At 42.8% G+C, this 21,173-nt stretch overlaps 1 protein-coding gene across 1 annotated transcript in view; it reads right to left on the bottom strand.

Annotated features, from left to right (window-relative positions):
- Window positions 1–10,466, bottom strand: part of rgs7bpa (regulator of G protein signaling 7 binding protein a) — a 28,551-nt gene extending 18,085 nt beyond the window's left edge. The window contains exons 1-2 of the mRNA XM_034170538.1: window positions 9,503–10,466; window positions 8,560–8,726 (exon numbers count right to left, since the gene is read on the bottom strand). Coding sequence (XP_034026429.1) covers window positions 8,560–8,726; window positions 9,503–9,652 — 317 coding nt within the window. The 5' untranslated portion in view covers window positions 9,653–10,466. The remainder of the gene's footprint in view (window positions 1–8,559; window positions 8,727–9,502) is intronic.
- Between the last annotated feature and the right edge of the window lie 10,707 nt (window positions 10,467–21,173).

Here is a 21,173-nt window from a genome sequence, read left to right as displayed (position 1 = left end):
TGCGAATATCTACAACTCAGGCTGACACCCATCGGGGCAGCTCGTATGAGCGAACCACGAAACATTGTGCCGATGGGCAGGCATGCACGATGCTGGTGCGATGGTTCATGCACGTGGGAACACAATGCCAACATCTGCACGATGTGGACACCCATCGTGCAGCTGCTGTGAAGAAAAAATAAATAAAAAATTTTAAAAATACATGCTGCGACAGTTTTGTGCACACAGGAACGCAGCAGCTTTTCACAGCTGCTGTAAAAATAAAAAAATAAAAATTTCATGCCACCCAGGGAAATTGAACCCGTGCCAAAAGCTCTGATTGCCAGAAACTTTACCACTGAGCTACGATTGCCGTCCTGTGAAAGCTGCGGGAAACTGCCTCATATCAGGAAGGACCTGGACATATTTAAAAAAAAAAAAAAAGGCCGCGCGCGTGTCCTGTCTGACACGCGTCATGTGGAACAGAGCTCATGTGGGTGGTGTGACAGTCAGACTGCCCGCTGCATGTTCTGATCTGACGGTCTGTTTCAACCTGGGAGCAGCCTGTCAATGTCCGTGCCGTGCGTGTGCTTGCTCGCTGCAGCCCATCGCCAGAGCGATATATTTTTATTTATGTCCACGTAAGGACAGCAAGCAGACACACACGCGTCACAGTGGGCAGTTGTTAGTTCATGTATGTCCAAATACAGTATGTGTTGTCCTGTTGGGTTGTCCAGATCCGCAGCTCCCCACAGCTGCTTCTGTTGGCGGCCATGCCTCTTGTCAGTTCAGCGCACACACCAACGTGTCAGTGTGTGTGTTTGCAAAGCCACACTCATGGGGAACTTAGACAAATTTCACATCCAGCTCAACATTGATTGTCTGTAGACTGTTTCGTGATGATAGTGCAAATGGCCACACATTTTCTAAGTGCCATGCGAGCGGTGCTAGATGTGCATGTGTGTCACCGGGAATTTGGCAGACACCTGCCGTAAAAGGGTTCAATGGGCTCTCACAGCGCACACTTTGTCTTTCAGCTGCTGGTGTGCGCAAATAGTTGTAGCAACAGGTGTATGAGGCAGCTAGGATTTTACATGTTTTGCACATGATTCCTGCTTCATGTGCACTTTATGCGCAAATCAACCTAATTCGCGTTATGTGTGAAGGGGCCCTTATCCCAGTTAAGTATCATGAGGAGAACCCTATCCCAGTCATCACTGGGTGAGAGGTAACTCCAGTTGCTCATCTTCCTGAGATCTCCCATCCAAGTACTAACAGAACCAGCCACCATGCCACCGTATATTATAGTTGATTATCATTCATTTTCTGAACACTCAACAAAATGATTCATTGGATGAACTCAATTCAATTGTCTGCAGGACTTCTATCTAATAAATATATGTAGCCCCAACTCAAAAAAGCACATCACATCCATACAAGATAATTTAATTTAGTTGGGACTACATATATTTATGAAATGGAAATCCTATCCAATGAATCAGTTTTTTTTAGTTCACCCACTTACTCCAATCAAGGGCCACAGGGGAAGCTGGAGCATATCCCAAAAGTCATAGGGCACTGGGGGAGGAGGGTGGGGGGTACACGCTGGACAGAATGCCAGTCTGTCACATGGCCACATATATAGAAGGACAAACACATGAATTTAGAGTCACCAATTCACCTAACCCATGAGAACATGCAAATTCCACACAGAAAGGAGAAGGTGGGAAGGGATCCCACAACTTTCTTGCTGTGAGGCAACAGTGTGAACCACTAAGTCACCATTCTACCACTATTATATTATATTATATTATATTATATTATATTATATTATATTATGTGCACTTCTTTCCAGTGCAGACTCCTTTACTTCTTCCAGAAGTCATTTGTCCTTTTCTTTTTATTGCTGTTTATGCACCAATGACACCAGATCAAATTCCTTGTATGTGAGAACTTACTGGCAATAAAGTTGATTCTGATTCCGATTCTGCAGAAGGTTCCTGGTTCAAACCCCACCCCTGTCCAATCACCATGTAATATGGAGTGACATCAGGAAGGGCATTTGGCATAAAACTTGCAACATGCAAATTCACCTCAGATCTGCTGTGGTGACCCAGAGTGAAAACAAGGGAGCAGCTGAAGGGGCTTATAGCATTATATTATAATACCTAAAGTTATTACTATGTTACAAAAGATACTAAATGCAGACGAAGTGAGCCTCATTCTGTGGTTACTGGTACTGTTATGAGAGTTGAGCAATCACAACAGCACAAGTGACCACTTTCCATTAATGTGCCTAAGATAATAATGACCACTTTCCATTAATGTGCCTAAAATAATAATGCAGGAAGTGGCATGGATGTGAAATGTTTCTCGGAAAAAGCAAAATCAGAAACTGAAATAGACAAACAAAAAGTTCTTTTGGCTTCTCCCTTTTAGTCAGGATTTGCATGCTAATTTAAGTAAATCCTATATAGGCCCTGAGGCCCATCCAGATTACATAACTCGAAGTGGACAGGAGTCCACAGTTCCCCTGGACAGGGTGCCGGCCTGACACAGGTTACTTCCTCAGCTCACCCCAGAGACAGAGAGAGCTGTGGTGTTCAAACCCCACCAGAGCCACAAAGATGTATGTTCTTGGTTTAAAAAAAAGGTATTGTGGGGCAAACACTGGTTCCAGTGGAAGAAGGTCAAACTTGAGATTTGATTGTCCTCAGTGAGGCTACAATGCCAATTAATTTGACACTTTCAAAGTTACTGAAATAAGAATATAACAGAGAGCTAGGTGATGTCTGCTGACCAAATCATTAGCGTAGCAAAAACAAGGTTTGCTTGTGCATAATCCTCGTAACTGACATTCATATGATTGCTGCAAAAAAGAAACTGAAGTCCAGCCTTAAGTATTTGGACAGTGACCAATTTTTGTAATTTTGTATCTGTACACCACCACAATAGAGCTGAAATAATCGAGATGTGTTTGTAGTGTAGACATTCATTCATTCATCTTCTGCCGCTTAGTCCAATTAAGGGTCGCAGGGGGCTGGAGCCCATCCCAGCAGTCATAGAGCGCGAGGCGCGGTACACCCAGGACAGGACGCCAGTCTGTTGCAGGGCCACAAATAGACAAACAAACACAGACACACCCACACACACACCTACGGAAACCAGAGCACCCGGAGGAAACCCACGCAAACACGGGGACTTCATTGACACCAGTCATTAAGAAATACAAACAGTATATGTTGTACTGTGTGGTAAATCTGTCTGGCGTTAGAAATTCCCAAAAAACTGCAAAAAAGTGCAACAAGGAGATGAGTGAGGCAAACCACTAAGACACCCATAACAACTCTGCGGCTGTGACTGGAAAAAATGCACATAGTACAACTTTTGTCTGTTGCATTTCCAGTTATACAGGTTCACTGAGGAGTGGCACAGAGAAGGACTGTCCTCTTTTCAGCTCCAGTTTGCCAGAGGGCACGCTGGGAACTCAAGTCCAAATTTGTTCTGTTTTGTTGTTTGTAAATCCTTCTCAGTGTCACTCCACTATGAAGTTACTAATGGCGCAGCAGACAAAATTGCACTTCTCGAACATCTTTGTAACTATATTCAAAATTTGAAAATGAATGTACTTGATTTTGAATGTTCAGCTATCATATTTTGTCAATTTGTTGTAAAGCTGCATACCATATTTGTTCTATAGATTTGTGCAGTTAGCCATTGAACATGTGGAGGTCTGACTCAAATTACACACAACTGAACATTTTTCACAACAAGACTTTAACAGAACTGTATTTCAAACATTATCACTGACAGCAACAAATGTTGAAGCTCCTTACTTTTCCTTTCTCAATAATTACAGATCGTAATGCTTTTACTCGTTGCTTTGGAGAGACGGTGTAGCTGTACACTGAAAATAGAACCAGCTTTAACTGAATTGTATCAATTGGTAACACCTGAATGAATTAAGTTTTTGAAATGAAGTTAATAAGTTAGATTAACTTCATTTCAAAGAGCTGAAATGAAGTTAATAAGTTAGATTAACTTCATTTCAAAGAATTTAATTCATTCAGGTGTTACCAATTGACACAATTCAATTAAGTTGGTTTAAGTATGGTCTTTTTTCAGTGCCACTCTAAGAAATAAAATGTAGAATTTTATTGATAAAGTTAAGGTAACTTTTTCCACATAACTTTTCAATTAAGTGCAACACAATACTGGGATTTAAGGAATAATGTTTCATTTGATTTAATTAATTTCAACTGCAGTGTTATGTGGAAAAAGTTACCATAACTTTATCAATAAAATTCAATGGTTTATGCCTAAGAGTGTATGTTTCATTTCTTAGTGTAGAGTGCAACTGATTCTGAAAAAAATCCCTTAAGTTCCCTCTGATAACAGCATCAGCATAATCATCATACGCTAAGTCTACAAAAGCTCTTCAAAACACATCAGTCTGCACCTTGAATTAAGCCGTACAGATCACTCCCCTTTAATCAAATAAAGGCAGTGTGTCTGAATGATCAGAGTGATGCAGGGCCTCTCCAATGTGAGAGAGGGAAGCCGATAAGCAGAACAGCACTGACGACTGCTGCACTCGAGAAACAGTGCTGCAGAAAGCGGCAGTGTGACAAACTATACATCCCTATATATAAGAAGCCCTTCTTATAGGGATCTTTGGACAAAACAAGGATGTGAAGGAAAAGCTCAGCGTTGGAAGAAGAAAAATACAAGAGCATGATCTGATGCAGGAAGGGTCATACCAGGTGCAAGTTTCTTGTTTTTCAACCCTGTCACTTGTGATGTCACACCTGCTGCACATCACCAGCTCGAGTTATTCATACTGGACACATATGACTTTGTAAAAATGACTCCAGTAGGGCTTTATGTTTGGACACTTCAGAGTATTTTATAAATTGCCAGACAGAGACACAGGCAAATTATCAACACGCTTACAAAAAAAAACAAAAAAACAAATGACACAAACAAACAAACCTAAAAAGATGCAGTCAGTGGCAATCTCCACGGGTTTTTTTTCTTAATTCATGATTTTATACAAACTGCATCTTTTGATTCCTCTGAAAATCTAATTCAAACATCAGATTTTTAATATGCACGCTGTAAAAACAAATGTTACGAAGTTAAAGAATCCATCTGCACAGGCTTTTTGAGTTGAAACATTTAAGTGCATTAGTTAGTTCAACTTGTGTTACAAGTTTACTTATAGCAGTATAAGCTAAATTGAACTAACTTCAATTTTCTATTCAAATCAAGCCACAATCAGAATTCAATGTACTTAACCCCTTAACGCCCGAATTTATATAGATGTATATATAAAAAAGTTTTGTGTGTGTTTTTGTCTTTAAGTAGATGGTAAATAATGTTGAGATTATTAATTTCACTTTTGCACAAAAACTAGATAGTAATATTGGGTATTCTGGTAATGACTTTATGTTATAATGTTATAATAATAATGATGGTATGTTGCAAATTTGCGACAACGGGCATACAGGTCAATTTGGTAAGTTGCATATTTGAGTCACAGACTGTAGCATATATGTGACGATGGGCATTAAGGGATTAAAATAGCAAAATAGTTAAATTTAAGTCTGTGGATAAGGAAAAAACAAGAATTGCCCAACAATTGTTACCTGGGTGACATTTTCCATTGCAAAGGTTTAAAAATACATACAAAATCATTGTAATTTTTTGGAAATAATAATTTACATACTGTACTTTTCCTTTTCCTACATATGTCTACCCTATTTACCAACAACTAAAAATGTGATTTGTTAAAACATGGACATGTCACTACGCCCAGGGCCCTGAAACATTACCTTACAGCGTTCACACCTGCTCCCTAATCAAAATGTAGCATCTGGATACTCAGGGTTGCTCTCAGTTTAACCACCAGCTAATTAATACTCTTCTGACAGAGTGACAAGGGGACACATGACCATGAAACAGTATTTGTTGAATGCCAGGGAACTGGCTCTGGAGCATATTGTGCTCGTGGGGTGGGTGAGCTCTCGACTGGTGTCTGTAGCACATTGTGACAGCTTCTGTTGTGATTTGGGGCCATAAAAATAAATTGAATTGAACTGAACTAAACTAAATTAAATTTAACTGAATTGGTTCCAAATCTGTTCTTGTGTTCTTTTCTTTAATCCCTGTCTCACTGTTTCAAGAACTGGCCGCACAGCCTCTACAACTCAACTTTTGTGGTCAACCAGAAGCATGAACCGGAAACAAAACTTGTCTCTACATCTTCACTTGAAATAGCAAATTATATCCCAGAATGCCGTATGGTGCTCGGGTCAATCTTGGGGGTCACTGCTTACTGTAACAAAAGTAGCTATGCAGTTCTGAGTGACCTCATGTGGCTGTTTCCGGTTTCATTCAGAAGGTGATGCCAGATTAGCAATGTCTGCTGATGAACATTTGCAAAATACCTCATGATACACAGCCAAGTCTTTCACAGATAACACAGTTTGTTTATTAACTTTATTTTTCTATATCAGTATACCAGGTTTCATGTTTTAAAATTCTCTGACCAACTGAATACCAGAATGGAGACTTTTATGGCCACTGGCCCCAAATCTTGGTCCCACCTGGTACAGTAGAATGTCAGTGTCAAATGGCATAGGGAATGAATCACGGAATGAATTTGTGCTGCTGTGACAAAAATGAAGCGCTTTTCATAACAATATCACAAACCATTAGATTAATGTATATTTTGTGCTGCTGAATCTCGACTTGCCGTGAGACCAGGTTGTCCACACCATCAGCATAATAGAAGATAATATATTCCAGCCTTTCTCAGAGTGGTCCGCAGGCCATTTGTGGTCCATGAGCAACCCTGAGTGGTTCATGGTGGTAAAACAGCTTTAATATCATATCATATTCTAACTGAAGAGTATTTCTCAGATTGCTTGAAAACCACTCAGATATACAGTAGGTATTAACTCAACTTGTATGTAAGTTATTATTGTTTTTAGATATAAGGGGAATTGATCCAAAAGACTTTTTGAAAAAATGGTTAAGTGGTCCTTGGTCTGAAAAAGTTTGAAAAACACACAGCAAATTTGCTGAGTAAAATTTACTCTGCTGGGATAACATTTGGTTCCAGTCTAAATAGAGTAAAATACACTCTATTATAGAGTGAAATCAGGTCTACCATCTTGTCAAATCAAGTGTTTCTACTCCAATAAGAGTTGATTTTACACTGTGATAGAGTATATTTAACTCTATTTGGACTGGGACCAAATGTTATCCCAGCAGAGTAGATTTTACTCTGCACTGATATATTCAGAGGTAGAGTGACTGCTTGACTTCCACTCTTTCTCATAGACTGTATACTGGGGGAGGTGATGGTCTAGTGGTTAAAGCATTGGGCTTTGGACCAGATGATCCTCGGTTTTGGATGTTGAACTCAACTTTTCAACTCAACTTGTAAAGTCTAGTTCAACATCCAAAACTTGTAGGAGCTCTTTATGTTAAAGAGAGGTAGCAAGTGGACATAACTAAACACAGCTGCAATGTTTTAGAGTGTGGCTCCATGTGTGATGAAAGAAGCCTCAACATGCTCCTCTCTTCGGGTCCAAACTACCTGAACTAACAGGCTCAGGTAGTTCGGTGTAGTTAATAAGCAACCACTCAGTTCGGTTACTTATTAAATCATATTTTTGGGGACAATTTTCTTTGGTTGTTGTTGTTGTTGTTGTTCATTCGGCTGCTCCCGGTTTTGTTTGGGATCGCCACAGCGGATACAGCCAGATCCGCACTGGTAATTGGCACAAGTTTTACGCCGGATGCCCTTCCTGACGCAACTCCAGTTTACCTGGAGAAACACACACAGCCGCTGGTGTTCCAAAGAGGTCTCCCATCCAAGTACTAACCAGATCCTGCTCTGCTTAGCTTCTGAGATCTGACGAGATCAGCAGACTGGCTGCCGGACAATTTTCTTTGGTGTGGACATTAAACGTTATGAGCCACTTATTTTCTCAGTAATTGTGCATTAAGTGGGCCTAACTGATGAAGCTACTGACAGCTGCCAAAACTGCTGACGTCATTATCATAGAAATTAAATCCTAAGAGAGTTTCACTCAGCAAGAGTATTGCAACAAAGACATCTTATAAGCTCAGTTAGGACATTTCAGCACACAACAAGCCAGCTAGCAGCCACACTGAGCTCCGGTCACAGTGACAGACAAGTTGAACTCAGCTGCTGTCACTCAAAGAGACCACGCCCCCAAATGTACATAACTTCATGACTTAAAATGTCTTAAACTAAGAAGTTAGAAAAAAATTCAGCCCTGTACAGTTGTCATGGAGGAGGAAACTATTTGTAGAGACCAAAACTTTTTGTACCAGACTACAAACATGTTTATTTCTGCTCTAAAGTTAGACATTTTAACATGGACTCCTATAGGAATGTGCTCTGTCTTGCAGCCAACCTCAAGTGGCAACTCAAAGAATTGCATCTTTTTGTACTTTTGGGAGGGCTTCATCTGAGGCTATTGAAGTTTCCCACCTGCGTGTTCTTTCCTAAATGTCAGCACCTTGGACAGAGAGCTTACTCACCCTGATATTAAGGACAGGCTGTGGTGCGCTGCTCTGGCCATTTCGCAGCCTTTAGTTCGTGTCTTCAGCATTTCAGCTCGTAAAGAAGGACAGTCGACGGAGATCTCGCCAATAGATATGACCAACTCACGGTACAGAGCCACAAGTGTGTTAAATTCTTGGACGATCTGTGTGAAAGTGAAAGGAAAACAAAAAAGTGAGGTTTTTTCTGCCCCCCCTTCTCCCCGCGCTCCTCATTGCAGTAAAACAGTCTGCAACACGAAACGTGCCACAATGAAAATGCTGAACAACAGCATCTTTAACGCTGAGTGCCCCCCCCCCCACACACACACACACAGAGACACGTGCGCGCGAATGCGTGAGTGCAGGTCCTATTCCATAAATTCCAACCTTGCACATATGCGGCTGAGCACATTGATCTCTGGGAGAAACGTGTGATCGAGAGGGAAAAAAGTAAAAGAGCTGGCATTAAAGCCACCTGCATTAATTTGGGTGGAGAATCTTTTAGTCTGGACGAGCTCCCCCCCCACCCCGCTCGGTTTGTGCACCAACTCCGCCGCGCGATGCTGCGTGACGCTCGCTTGCAGGATGGAGTGAATGAAGCAGGCGTCTGTCAAAACCAGAGGGGCATCTGTGCCATGATCACGCACCACCTCCGCGGGCTGTTCTGCAGCCTAAATTCGGCCAAATTGTGAGATCAACTCAAACCCAGCGGAGGCTTTCTGCACTCAGAATGCAAATCACACAATCAGTCCGCGCGCCGCGATCATCTCCAGCTTCACCGGGCCACAAAGACACCCGAGTGCATAATGCTGCGTGCAAGCTCACACAACATTTTCTTTGTAATTGTGCATTTTGCACGGGACGGACGGTGGAAGCAGAACAAAGAGCAGATGGAGAATGTGAGTGCCTGCGTGCGTGCAGCGGCGTGTCGCAAACCAACCATTCTGCAGTCGGCCACAGCGCGCTGGGCTTTGCGGGTACTTTCTGTGCTCTCCCTCCTCTGTGGGTCTCTATAAGGAGGCTTTCCGATCTGGAAGATGTTCCCGGCGGATCTGGGGCGGCTTTTGCGCCCGTTCGATGCAGAACTCATGCATACACATCCACTAATAAAACAGCCCCGGTACAGAACGCTTCGTCTGGTCTATTTCGCCCCGAAACTCCACCACTTCCTCTCTGCAACTTCACCGTCCTTTCTTTTGACAGCTCGCTTCACCTTCGCCAACCTCAATGGTCGTATTTATCTGTCTCTCACGTTGCTTCCCTCTAGTGTGGGAGAGGAGGCAAATCTTCTCCCAGACGAGTCTCTGAGTGCAGGAAAAGAAGCGGATGAGCGCCCGCGACTCCTCTCCGCATTGCTTCCACTGCGACGGGGCGCAAGTCACCTTCACTCCAGCGGCACACGGCGCACAATGAAGACTTCACATCCAACACTCAGTCCGGCTGCAGCTGCGGTGTTTCACGCACGGCGGTGGGGAAAAAGCGATGGCATTTACGGATGTCCTCCGAGTGCAACCATTTTTACGACTGTGCGTTTCCATGAAGCAGCAGATAATGATCTTCTCTCGGACGCACAGACGAAAAGGATGGTGCCGACACTGCAGCGCAGCCTCTGTGCTGCACTAATTCTCAACAATAAAGTTAATCCTGGGTTTGGGACCGCTGCTGGTGTGTGTTTCCTCGAGTGCTTCTAGTCCAGCGGGCCTGTTTGTAACCTTGATGAAGCAGTTGCTGCAGGCCTGACGTGGCTCTGTAGCGGGCAGCACTGCGCATCTAAAAGCCCCTGAATGCAGCACCTACAGATTGGACCCCCGCCCTCCATATACGAGCAAGGCATGTGGAATTCTCATCAACAGTTTCCTTAGATTCCCGACCATCTTATTCCAAAAAGGATCAGCTTCACTGTGCCTCAGAGGTTCATGCGCACTTGTGTTCTTTTGGGACTTCACATATGCCAACCATTCCCAAACTTAAGGGCCCATTTTAAAATCTGAACATCTTCAACATCTAAACCTTTAATCACAGTTTAGATCAAGTATTTCCATGTACTAGATTTGGTCAAATAAATGAAGGACAATCCACAACTTAAATCCCATAACTTTATTACTTCTGATTACATTTTTAAAATAATAAAATATTTTTAGGCAATTTTTAACTTTTTTGCTATTTATTTTAATGACCTCTCATATAGCCCATGCACAGAGTTGGGTCATACTCCTCTGAAATGTAATCAGTGACTGAATACAAGTGACATGGTTGTTTTTGTAATTAGCAACATAATCCATTGACACACACACACACACATTATATATATATATATATATATATATATATATATATATATATATATATATATATATATATATATATATATATATATATATATATATATATATATATATATAAAAGTAGCTATAAGTAGCTTCATGTGAATAGTTCTGGATTACTTCAAATTATAACACAGTATCTGAAAAACTTTTGTCTGAAAATTGTGTTTTTTGTTTTTATTCTCAAAACAAATTAAACAAATTTGACTTAGTGTTTATGTTCTTGTGAGGCACATTTTTATTCAAAATGATGGCTTCATCACCAGAAATTGAAAACCATCCCCACCCCATAGGCGTGGTGGGGCTGTTGCTGCTTGAGTCTTCCATCTTGTGGGAATTTTCTTCTTTTATTTGCTTATATACATGCTTCCCTTAGGCAGTATTATTAGACGGTATTGCTTAAATTTTCATTGTTACGCAGATGATACCCAGCTTTATCTATCCATGAAGCCAGAGGACACACACCAATTAGCTAAACTGCAGGATTGTCTTACAGACATAAAGACATGGATGACCTCTAATTTCCTGCTTTTAAACTCAGATAAAACTGAAGTTATTGTACTTGGCCCCACAAATCTTAGAAACATGGTGTCTAACCAGATCCTTACTCTGGATGGCATTACCCTGACCTCTAGTAATACTGTGAGAAATCTTGGAGTCATTTTTGATCAGGATATGTCATTCAAAGCGCATATTAAACAAATATGTAGGACTGCTTTTTTGCATTTACGCAATATCTCTAAAATCAGAAAGGTCTTGTCTCAGAGTGATGCTGAAAAACTAATTCATGCATTTATTTCCTCTAGGCTGGACTATTGTAATTCATTATTATCAGGTTGTCCTAAAAGTTCCCTAAAAAGCCTTCAGTTAATTCAAAATGCTGCAGCTAGAGTACTGACGGGGACTAGAAGGAGAGAGCATATCTCACCCATATTGGCCTCTCTTCATTGGCTTCCTGTTAATTCTAGAATAGAATTTAAAATTCTTCTTCTTACTTATAAGGTTTTGAATAATCAGGTCCCATCTTATCTTAGGGACCTCGTAGTACCATATCACCCCAATAGAGCGCTTCGCTCTCAGACTGCAGGCTTACTTGTAGTTCCTAGGGTTTGTAAGAGTAGAATGGGAGGCAGAGCCTTCAGCTTTCAGGCTCCTCTCCTGTGGAACCAGCTCCCAGTTCAGATCAGGGAGACAGACACCCTCTCTACTTTTAAGATTAGGCTTAAAACTTTCCTTTTTGCTAAAGCTTATAGTTAGGGCTGGATCAGGTGACCCTGAACCATCCCTTAGTTATGCTGCTATAGACGTAGACTGCTGGGGGGTTCCCATGATGCACTGTTTCTTTCTCTTTTTGCTCTGTATGCACCACTCTGCATTTAATCATTAGTGATCGATCTCTGCTCCCCTCCACAGCATGTCTTTTTCCTGGTTCTCTCCCTCAGCCCCAACCAGTCCCAGCAGAAGACTGCCCCTCCCTGAGCCTGGTTCTGCTGGAGGTTTCTTCCTGTTAAAAGGGAGTTTTTCCTTCCCACTGTAGCCAAGTGCTTGCTCACAGGGGGTCGTTTTGACCGTTGGGGTTTTACATAATTATTGTATGGCCTTGCCTTACAATATAAAGCGCCTTGGGGCAACTGTTTGTTGTGATTTGGCGCTATATAAAAAAATTGATTGATTGATTGATTGATTTGCAAGTGTTGCAGTTATTGCCTTAAAAAGTGGAATCAGAACAGGCTGTTGGATGAAGATTGACCTCTAGTGGCTACACTGGTAGAGCTGGCTGTAGTTCACTTCCATTTGATGAGTTAATGACAGTGGTTCATTAAAAATAGTTTCAAATTTTAAAATTGCCATATTTTAGTCATCAAAATGTAATCCTTAACAGTGCAACTATTTCCTGATTACACATTTTTTTAATGTAATTTGGTCGGACTGTAGTTACTTATGTTTAGTAATGTGATTACATTTGATCTGTTACCACTCATCCCTGTCCATGCAGTAACTTAATGAACTACAAGGGACATCAGACAGCATGCAGTACCTTTATGGCTCACCAGGGAGCTGCGGACCACAACTCTGGTACCACTGCATTATTTTTTTTAATGACATTTTGTACGTGCAGACCAATGCTCTATTGTTTTCTTACGAATATACAATATGCTGTTAGTGTTACTAAAGATATTGAATGAAAGCTGCTGTACGCTCTTTTAACTTCACATTTTAGGCCGTATTCTTCAGCATAACTGGTAATTAATTCAACTTGCAACCTGACATGTTACATGCTGCATCAGATAATCCAAAAACAGTAGTCATATAGCTATATCGCAATTTCAACAAATTCTTATAAATTCTTGTTCTTTTGACTTCTCCCTTTTTTGCTCGGAGTCACCATAGCAGATACAGTGTGATTCTGCAAGTTGAGTTGGCACAGTGTTTTATGCTGGATGTCAACTGTAACAGGACAACAATAAGTATTACAAGTAATCAGTAACATTCATAGGCAGCTCTAGTACATTGCTTGATTGGGGCTCAAGCCCCCTTCCCTTCCAAGAAGTCCAGTAGACTTAAGAAAATGGACATTTTCCATTAAAAAAATTCTGTTTTTGGCTTCACATTCTCATATTGTCAAATTGTAACTGGAGTAGGATGCACTCAACTTTGTCATTCAGGCATAATTTAAATTGTATATGTAAGGTACCTATTTTTATGCTGGATAATACACAGATTTACAATGAGCCCCATTAGGGGTGTGTCGTAGCACACTTTTGTAATTAATAGGCCAAAATTGCCAGTCTGCAATGTCTGCAGACTGAATGTGACATCAACTAATCAGAACAGCACCTGATGACTCTGTGCATCAGACACACAATGTTGAGGCATTGAGAAAGTAGACACAAGTGTCGCTGCTCGTCTTTAGTCTTCTCAGGATGTCGTCTTTTAGATAACACAAACTAATTGCAAGTGATATGCTAGAAAATGACACAACACTTTAGAATAATTCAGCCTTAAGCAAGATAAAATGCACAGAGTTTTTAAGTTTATTTAAGCCTTCGACACAAAGCTTAGACAAACTGAGTCCTCTAGAGAGACTGAATATGACAACCGCGCTCGTCTATTTATTGGAGACCCGCGGGCATCGCTCCTCCTTCGACTTTTTTATTTATTTCATTCCCAAGACATGGTTTTCTATTGGAAGCGTCCTCTAGTGAACCCTAAGCAGGTGTTAGGCCATTATTTCAATGTGACAAATGCTCCCATTAAAACATGAAGGATTTACAACTGATTTTTTAAAAGACCTTCAGCCACAGGTGCAGCTGGCCTGAGGCCCCCTCCGCACGTGGCCTCAGCCACACGTGCAGCTGGCCTGAGGCCCCCGCACGTGGCCTGCGGGAAAGCACCTAAAAGGCCTTGGAAAGCCCCTGACAGACTAAATGACTAATAGAGCCCTTTTTTTGGGTTGAACACCTGCTAGTTCAACCAGAGGACATACAGTTCGGATCAGGACACTTGATAGTTCATCACAGTTCAAATATGGACCTAAAAATTCTTCTACAGTCCCTCCTCTGGGACTCGAAAGAGTCCCATTACATCAACTATACTCTTGGGTTGTTTACTGACAAGACATCCTCATTTGTGCATCGCAATAAAAAAGAAAAACACAGCACTCGACTTACTGATAACTCTGGTGCGGATATGAATATCAGTGATACTTCACACGGTAAATATATTGCAGTGCAGGTGAACCTACATACTAAGGCACAAGGTGAGCAATTAGCTGGATTATATCAACACAAGGTGACATTCAAACATTGAGTTTTGGTATAATTTAAGGCACTTAAAATGGCCACCTAAAACAAGTTACAGCAACCTCTTAATCATGGCAAAGTAAAGGCTTTACATTGACATCAGTGCAACCAATCATCTTCTGGCATCTATTGTCTCACTCGACCAGAGGCTCCAACCCATTATACTTGGTTCTACATATTATTTTGTTAAAGCGTCACACATTTATTATTTAAATGCATCAAATAACGCCTACGTTACCACTATTTAGTCGATCAATCAAGAAACTATTCTAAGGTTAGCGCAGCTATGTCTAGTTAAATGTTAAACACAATAAATGGTTTCCCTTCATGTCCGTCCTTAAGTCATTTGCCTTAGTCAATCATATAATGGTTTTCATTATAGGCCATTTCTCAACATTCTCCACTTTGTTTTTCTTCTTTTTCAGCTTGTTTTCTAATGCCCTTTTTGGCCAGACGCCAAATTTAGGCGATGCATGTCTCTTGAGGCATGCTATAATTTAAGAAAAAGGGGTCCCTATGGTGCATCTTTACTACTAAATCTACAAACACGCCGTGTAAGGGTCCCCTTTTTATAACTTTGCAATGTGATATCTATGTGTATGCATTTAGCTTTATCTGTGTTACACAGATGATGGTAAGGACAGACATTTACCCAACCTTCGTTACTAACATATATCCTTCTTTGTTTTTATTTACACTCAGATTTCTGAAACCAGTCCGCAATTCAAACTCAAGAACCAAGATCATAGTCCGTGTTCAGTGCCATTACGTCAGTCCGCGCTCCTCAGCATTTACTCAGCATCTGAAGTTTTGGGAGAAGTTGGGGAACATGGGGAGGTTGGCCTTTCAGGGGTAGTGGGGGAGGATCAGGAATTCTGGCTTTCAGACAGTCGTGCAGTTCTCTGATGGATCTTTCCAGCTCCTTGTGCTGCTTGGCCAGGTTGTACAGGGCCCCCAGAGAATTCTTGCCCACATTCAGGGTGGTGGTGGCCAGTCCTAGCTGCTCCCTTTCCATATGCTCCATCATGCTGGCTAGCATGTCCATACTAGACTGAAGACCACACAGTTGAGTATGGAGGCCCTCCTGAGCACAAGAGATGTTGGCATTGTCACGGTGTATCCTGAACAGGTATGCAGCTGTCTGACTTAGTTGTGGCATGATTTCCTCAAATAGCTCATGGGGAATGTGATTTGTGAGGGGCAGGAGCTGCTCCAAGGTTTTGGAACAGACTCTTGTGGAAGACGAAGCTCTCGAACCAAGATTGCCATGTCCTGTGGGGTGACCATGACCAGATTAAGGTTGTGCAGTCCAGGGGACAGGAAGTACAAGGGGGAAGGCATTTCGTGTGTGGGGGGGAGTATTGTTGATGTCGCACAGGCAAGTGGGTGGGACACTCTGGGCATTTAGCAGCCTGTACAAAGCTCCCCTCTGTCCTGGTGGGTGAGTTCGGCTAAGGTCTACCCCTGCTGATCCTCCTCCAGAGGTACTGGGCTGATCAGAATATCTCTCCTGCCTTTGGGGTGGAAAGCTGGGGACAGGTCCTAGCAGTGAATTGGGTCTAGGATGCACTCGGGCAGTTGCTGCATATGGCCGACCTTGGCTGCCTCCCCTGGAGGGTATCGTTGCCACTGGCACATGTGACTGTCTCCATGGCATCTGCGGAAGGGGTGTGTTCCTGAGTCCAAAGGGTCCTTCAGGTGATGGTGGAGTCCTCGGGCCGACTCTTGCTGCAGGCAGATTCTGTGAAGCCGTTATCGCCAGGTGCTGGAATGATGAAGATCCTTCTGTTGCCAACTGGTTTAGCTGCTGGATGGATGGCGGCTGTGGCGACCAATCATGTCTCGACCATCCCTCCTGTATATCCTCTTCTCCAAACAGTTCTGAGAGTCCAATCAGACTTGATAGAGGCAGATCAGGCATAGGTCCCTGATCAGGGGAGTCTGGTCTCTCAGCCATACTCCTGTGTCCTAGTAATATACATATACTTTCATTATTACAGCTCCATATCATTCTTTCAGATATTGTCTATCCTATCCCTCATTTTTGTGGGTGCATGTGTGTGAATGTAAATGTGCGTGCATGTCTTCTTCCTCGTCTACAATATCACCAAGCACGGTCCATCCCAGTCCTCCCTATCTGGGGTGTACGCCACAATATTAGGGAGCTGGGGGCTGTCGGGGAGGATAATTGGTATTTCATCCATTTCCATATATTCTGGTTCTCTGTCTGTTTCGTTTGTGCTTTCTTCTAGGTCTCGGATGGCTAACAGTGGGAGCTGTCCTACTGTGGATGAAATCAATTTATTGACCAGAAATTTTATCAAGGGAATACCACAACATATTACCAGCAAGACCGCCACCCCTGTTAGTGCCAAGATTACACCTATCTGGTATAACCAGTCTTTCCATGATATCCACCCTCTCCTTAGAGTCCCAAACAGTGAAAATAGTGGGCCAATATTCATTCCATTCCCTACAATGTATCCAGAATCGTCAGTTTCATTTCTCCCTCCTATGGAGTTACTTAATAGTTCCTGTTGCATCTCTTCAAGTGTGATTAAGAGCTGTGTCAAATTTCCGTCTTCCCCTGTACGCATGGGAATAGCTGTGCAACATTCGGTGGCTTTGATCATAATACAAACTCCTTGTTCATCAGCCATCATCATCTCAATAGCTAATCTATTTTGCATTGTCATTAGCGAGGTGGCGTGCAGTTGTTCGGTTAAGGCTCCTACTGCTGCCAATGTCCAGTTCAGGTATCTTTGCTGATTATACCACAAGTAATTAATCCACTGCACCTCCTGGAACCTAGAACGGATTTTTGGAGTAACCCCGAACAGAGCCAATGCCCATCCCCATTTATCCGCATCTTCATCTGCTTTAACTCTGCTACTGTCTATGGCTTCTAACTGTCGGGGTATCCCTTCTGGTATCCCGTTTCTTACTGTGATGTTGTAGTCTGTTTTAAACGTCATTATTCCTCTTTTCTTACGAAGTTTCTGTGGCATGGGTTGTATTGAATTTGGCATTTCAATTACTGTTATTGCTCCTGTGAGCATCACAGGAGCACAAAGGCCTTTCCAATTCGGGGACAGCGATGACAGGAGTTTCCTTTTTTGTCCGCATATCCAAAAGATGTCAGCTAAGGGTACCGTTCCCTTAGCTAAATTTGGAGTAGATACCCATGAAGCATGGGTGAGATTCAGTCCCATTACAGACCCCCCTGTGGCCGGTACTATTTGTTCACACTGTATGCCTGCTGCTGGCAGGGTGTGACAGACGGTAATGTTCCATGCTGTTTTGGCCGGTTTGTATTCTTGCTGCTTTTGCATACACTGTATGTGGTGTTTTGGCTGGGTCGTCCCTACCTGCCAATCGCTTATGTATTGTGCTACTAAGCCTTTAGCTATACAGAATGGGTGTATCATCCCTTTCTCTATTTTAATCATAGGTGGAACGGTTCCTTCTGTACTTAGGGGCACTGGACAAAGTTTACTGTCGGCAGCATATTTTTCATCACCTACTGCCATTTTCATAACACATTGTGTATAGCATTCTGCTTGGTCTGAGTTATGTTGGGGACTCCTATAACAGTTATTGATATCAGGTAGGGGTTTAGCCTGAGGTATCACACCTTTCCGGTGACAGGCTATGCAAGGCTTTTCACTGATCTGCCTAGCTGAAAATTTCAACTATTGGTAAAATAAATTGGTCTTCAACCCTTGTGTGCGGGCTAGGTCTGTACTGGGATCCCATCTCCCTAAGTGACTGCTTGTTTCTAGGCTTCTAATTGTCCTCTTTTTCCTTGGTTTGATTTTTACCCATTTTGTGGCTTCATGTACTGTAACAGTTACGTCTTGCTTGGTTTCCCTGCATCCTCTTTTATCACAAATTACCTCTATGTTGAGTGTTCCCTCCTCTTCACATTTGATGCTAATGGCTTCGCCTAATATGTAATCCCCCAGCTTTCCCTGTATTCCTATGTTCTTGTAGGCTTTTGATTTAATATATACCAAATTATATGTTTTTCCTGTGTTTAGAATGCCTTGTTTTGCTGCTATTGCGGCCATGGCCACGGCACAGTCCGTTGTATGTTTTGGATGTCTATTTTCTCCCATACTGACCACCAGTAGTATTGTCAATCCCTTGAATAATTCCTTAATCATTGCTCTTATGACTGTTGAGATGTGCTACTAGATGTGCTACTAAGTGAGCCGTCACTAGATGAGCTGTCACTAGGGATGTGTGATGTATCTGTGCTTTGTCTGGGTTGTACTTCCTGCGGTTCTTCTGTTGGTAAATCTACTGAGTTGCTGTCCGAGTCTGATGTCTCCTGTGGCCTGTCTATCTGTCGGTCTGTATTTCTGTCTGTCTGTTGGCCTGCGTCTCCAGTTGTTTCTGAATCTGCATCTGAGTCTGTCGCTGCTCTATCTGGCAGGGATCCACTACTCTCTGAAGCTGTGCGTCGTCTTTGTTCAATCAGTCTCTGTGAGCGCCTTGGCCAGTGTTCGCCTGGCTGCAGGGAGGCATGGCCTTCCCTCGGTGCTTCTTCTGGCTGCAGGGAGGCGTGGCCGTCCCTCGGTGCTGCTGTAGGGTCTCTGGCTTCTCCTGCTTCCCCCCTTGGCCCGGCGGCTCTGCCAAGACGAGCTTGCCGAGGCCGCAGGGGCGCTGGGCCACCAACCCTACAGCAGTGGTTTAAATGAAACCAAGTGTCCTTACCGTCTACTTTGACTGCTGTACGTGAGGCAAGAATAACTTTGAAAGGACCTTCTCGGCGGGGCCTGTCCCACTTCTTTTTGAACACCTTGGCGTAAACCAGATCACCAGGCTGGATGCTCTGATTTTCAAGTGGAATCTCTGCTTCTCTGTCTTCTGTAGCACCTTTGACCTGCAAAAAGATAGTTTTGTGTATTTGGGTTAACTGTCTCAGATAATTATGCCATTCGTCTTGTAGCTGCTCTAGCGATGGTCCTTCGTAGGGTCCTCTCAGGTATGGAATAGGCATCGGCCGACCTGTAAGAGCTTCAAATGGTGTCAAATGGGTTAGTCGGTTAGTTTGTGAGCGCATTGACAATAAAGCAAGCGGCAACGCATCCAGCCAGGTTAGTTTGCCATTGCTGTCTGCTATGATTTTTGCTAGTTTGTTCTTTAAAATGCCATTAGCCCGTTCCACCGCCCCATTTGATTGGGGGTGATAAACACACCCAAACTTCTGTTTGATACCCAATTGTTTGAATGTTTCTTGTGTAACCTTGGCTACAAAAGCCCTACCGTTGTCAGATGAGATAGTATCTGGAATGCCAAATCTTGGAAAGACGTCTCGGCACAAGAATTTGGCTACCGTTTTATGGTCTTGATTTGCAGAGGCTACTGCCTCAATCCATCGGCTGAATCTGCATATCACTACCAAAACATATCTCATTCGTTTAACTCGATTTTCAGCTCCCATGTCTATGAAATCCATCATAAGATGTCTGAATGGCCCATCAGGGACCGGAATGTGGGCTAAAGGGGCTGTGAATGATTTCCGGACAATGTACTGTGCACATACCTCACACTCATTCAACAAACGGTCCACTGTTGCTGCCATATATGGTGACCACCAGACAGCTTTTAGTTTGTTCATAATTTGGACTCGCGAACAATGATCGGGTCCGTGGGCCCAAATGATTGCATGTCGTAATAAATTGGTGGGTAACACAAAATGTCCATGACTACTGCGCCACAGCTTGTCCGCTGGCCCCTGACTGCGTGTCTCAATAGCGCCTCGTTTAACCCACATTCGTTTTTCTTCTCCACTGGCCCTACTTTGAGCCACTATCAGTGCGTCAAGTGAAACCAGTGGGGCACAATCTTGGATGGTTAGCAGGGGAAACATATTTTCTCCTTGTGCTCCTTTGCGAGCTGCGTCATCTGCTAGGTTGTTACCTTGAGCTATGATGTTATTATTCTTTTGATGACCTGCACATTTAATGATGGCTACCTCAGACGGTAATTGGAGAGCTTGTAACAGTTGGGAAATCGCTTCTCCATGAGTGACAGGGGTGCCATCTGCTCTCAGGAATCCCCTTTGTTTCCAAATGTTTGCATGTACATGACATACGCCATAAGCGTAGGCTGAGTCTGTGTAGATATTAACACGTTGATCTTTAGCTATCTGGCAAGCCATAGTTAAGGCTTTGATCTCTGCCAGTTGGGCTGAACAAGGCTGATCAATTCCTTGGGACTCCAGTAATTCAAAGGTCTCGCCATCCGTGTTTAGTTTAACTATCCCCATACCCGCATGCAATCCCGCGGCATCCCGAAAGCATGAGCCATCCACGAACAGGGTTAGATCTGCATCTATGGCGTGATTATACAAATGTTCTCTGGCTCTCAAAAATTTCTCTGTCTCTGCCACACAGTTATGTGGAGTACCATCTAACGGTGTAGTCAATTTGGTGGCGGGATTCACCGTGTGACAACGTTGTATTGTTATTTCTGG

The sequence above is a fragment of the Thalassophryne amazonica genome, chromosome 5, assembly GCF_902500255.1.
Source record: "Thalassophryne amazonica chromosome 5, fThaAma1.1, whole genome shotgun sequence".
In the NCBI taxonomy this organism is placed as follows: Eukaryota; Metazoa; Chordata; class Actinopteri; order Batrachoidiformes; family Batrachoididae; genus Thalassophryne; species Thalassophryne amazonica.
The sequence above is the reverse complement of the archived record's forward strand: the minus strand, read 5'-3'. Positions and strand labels throughout refer to the sequence as shown.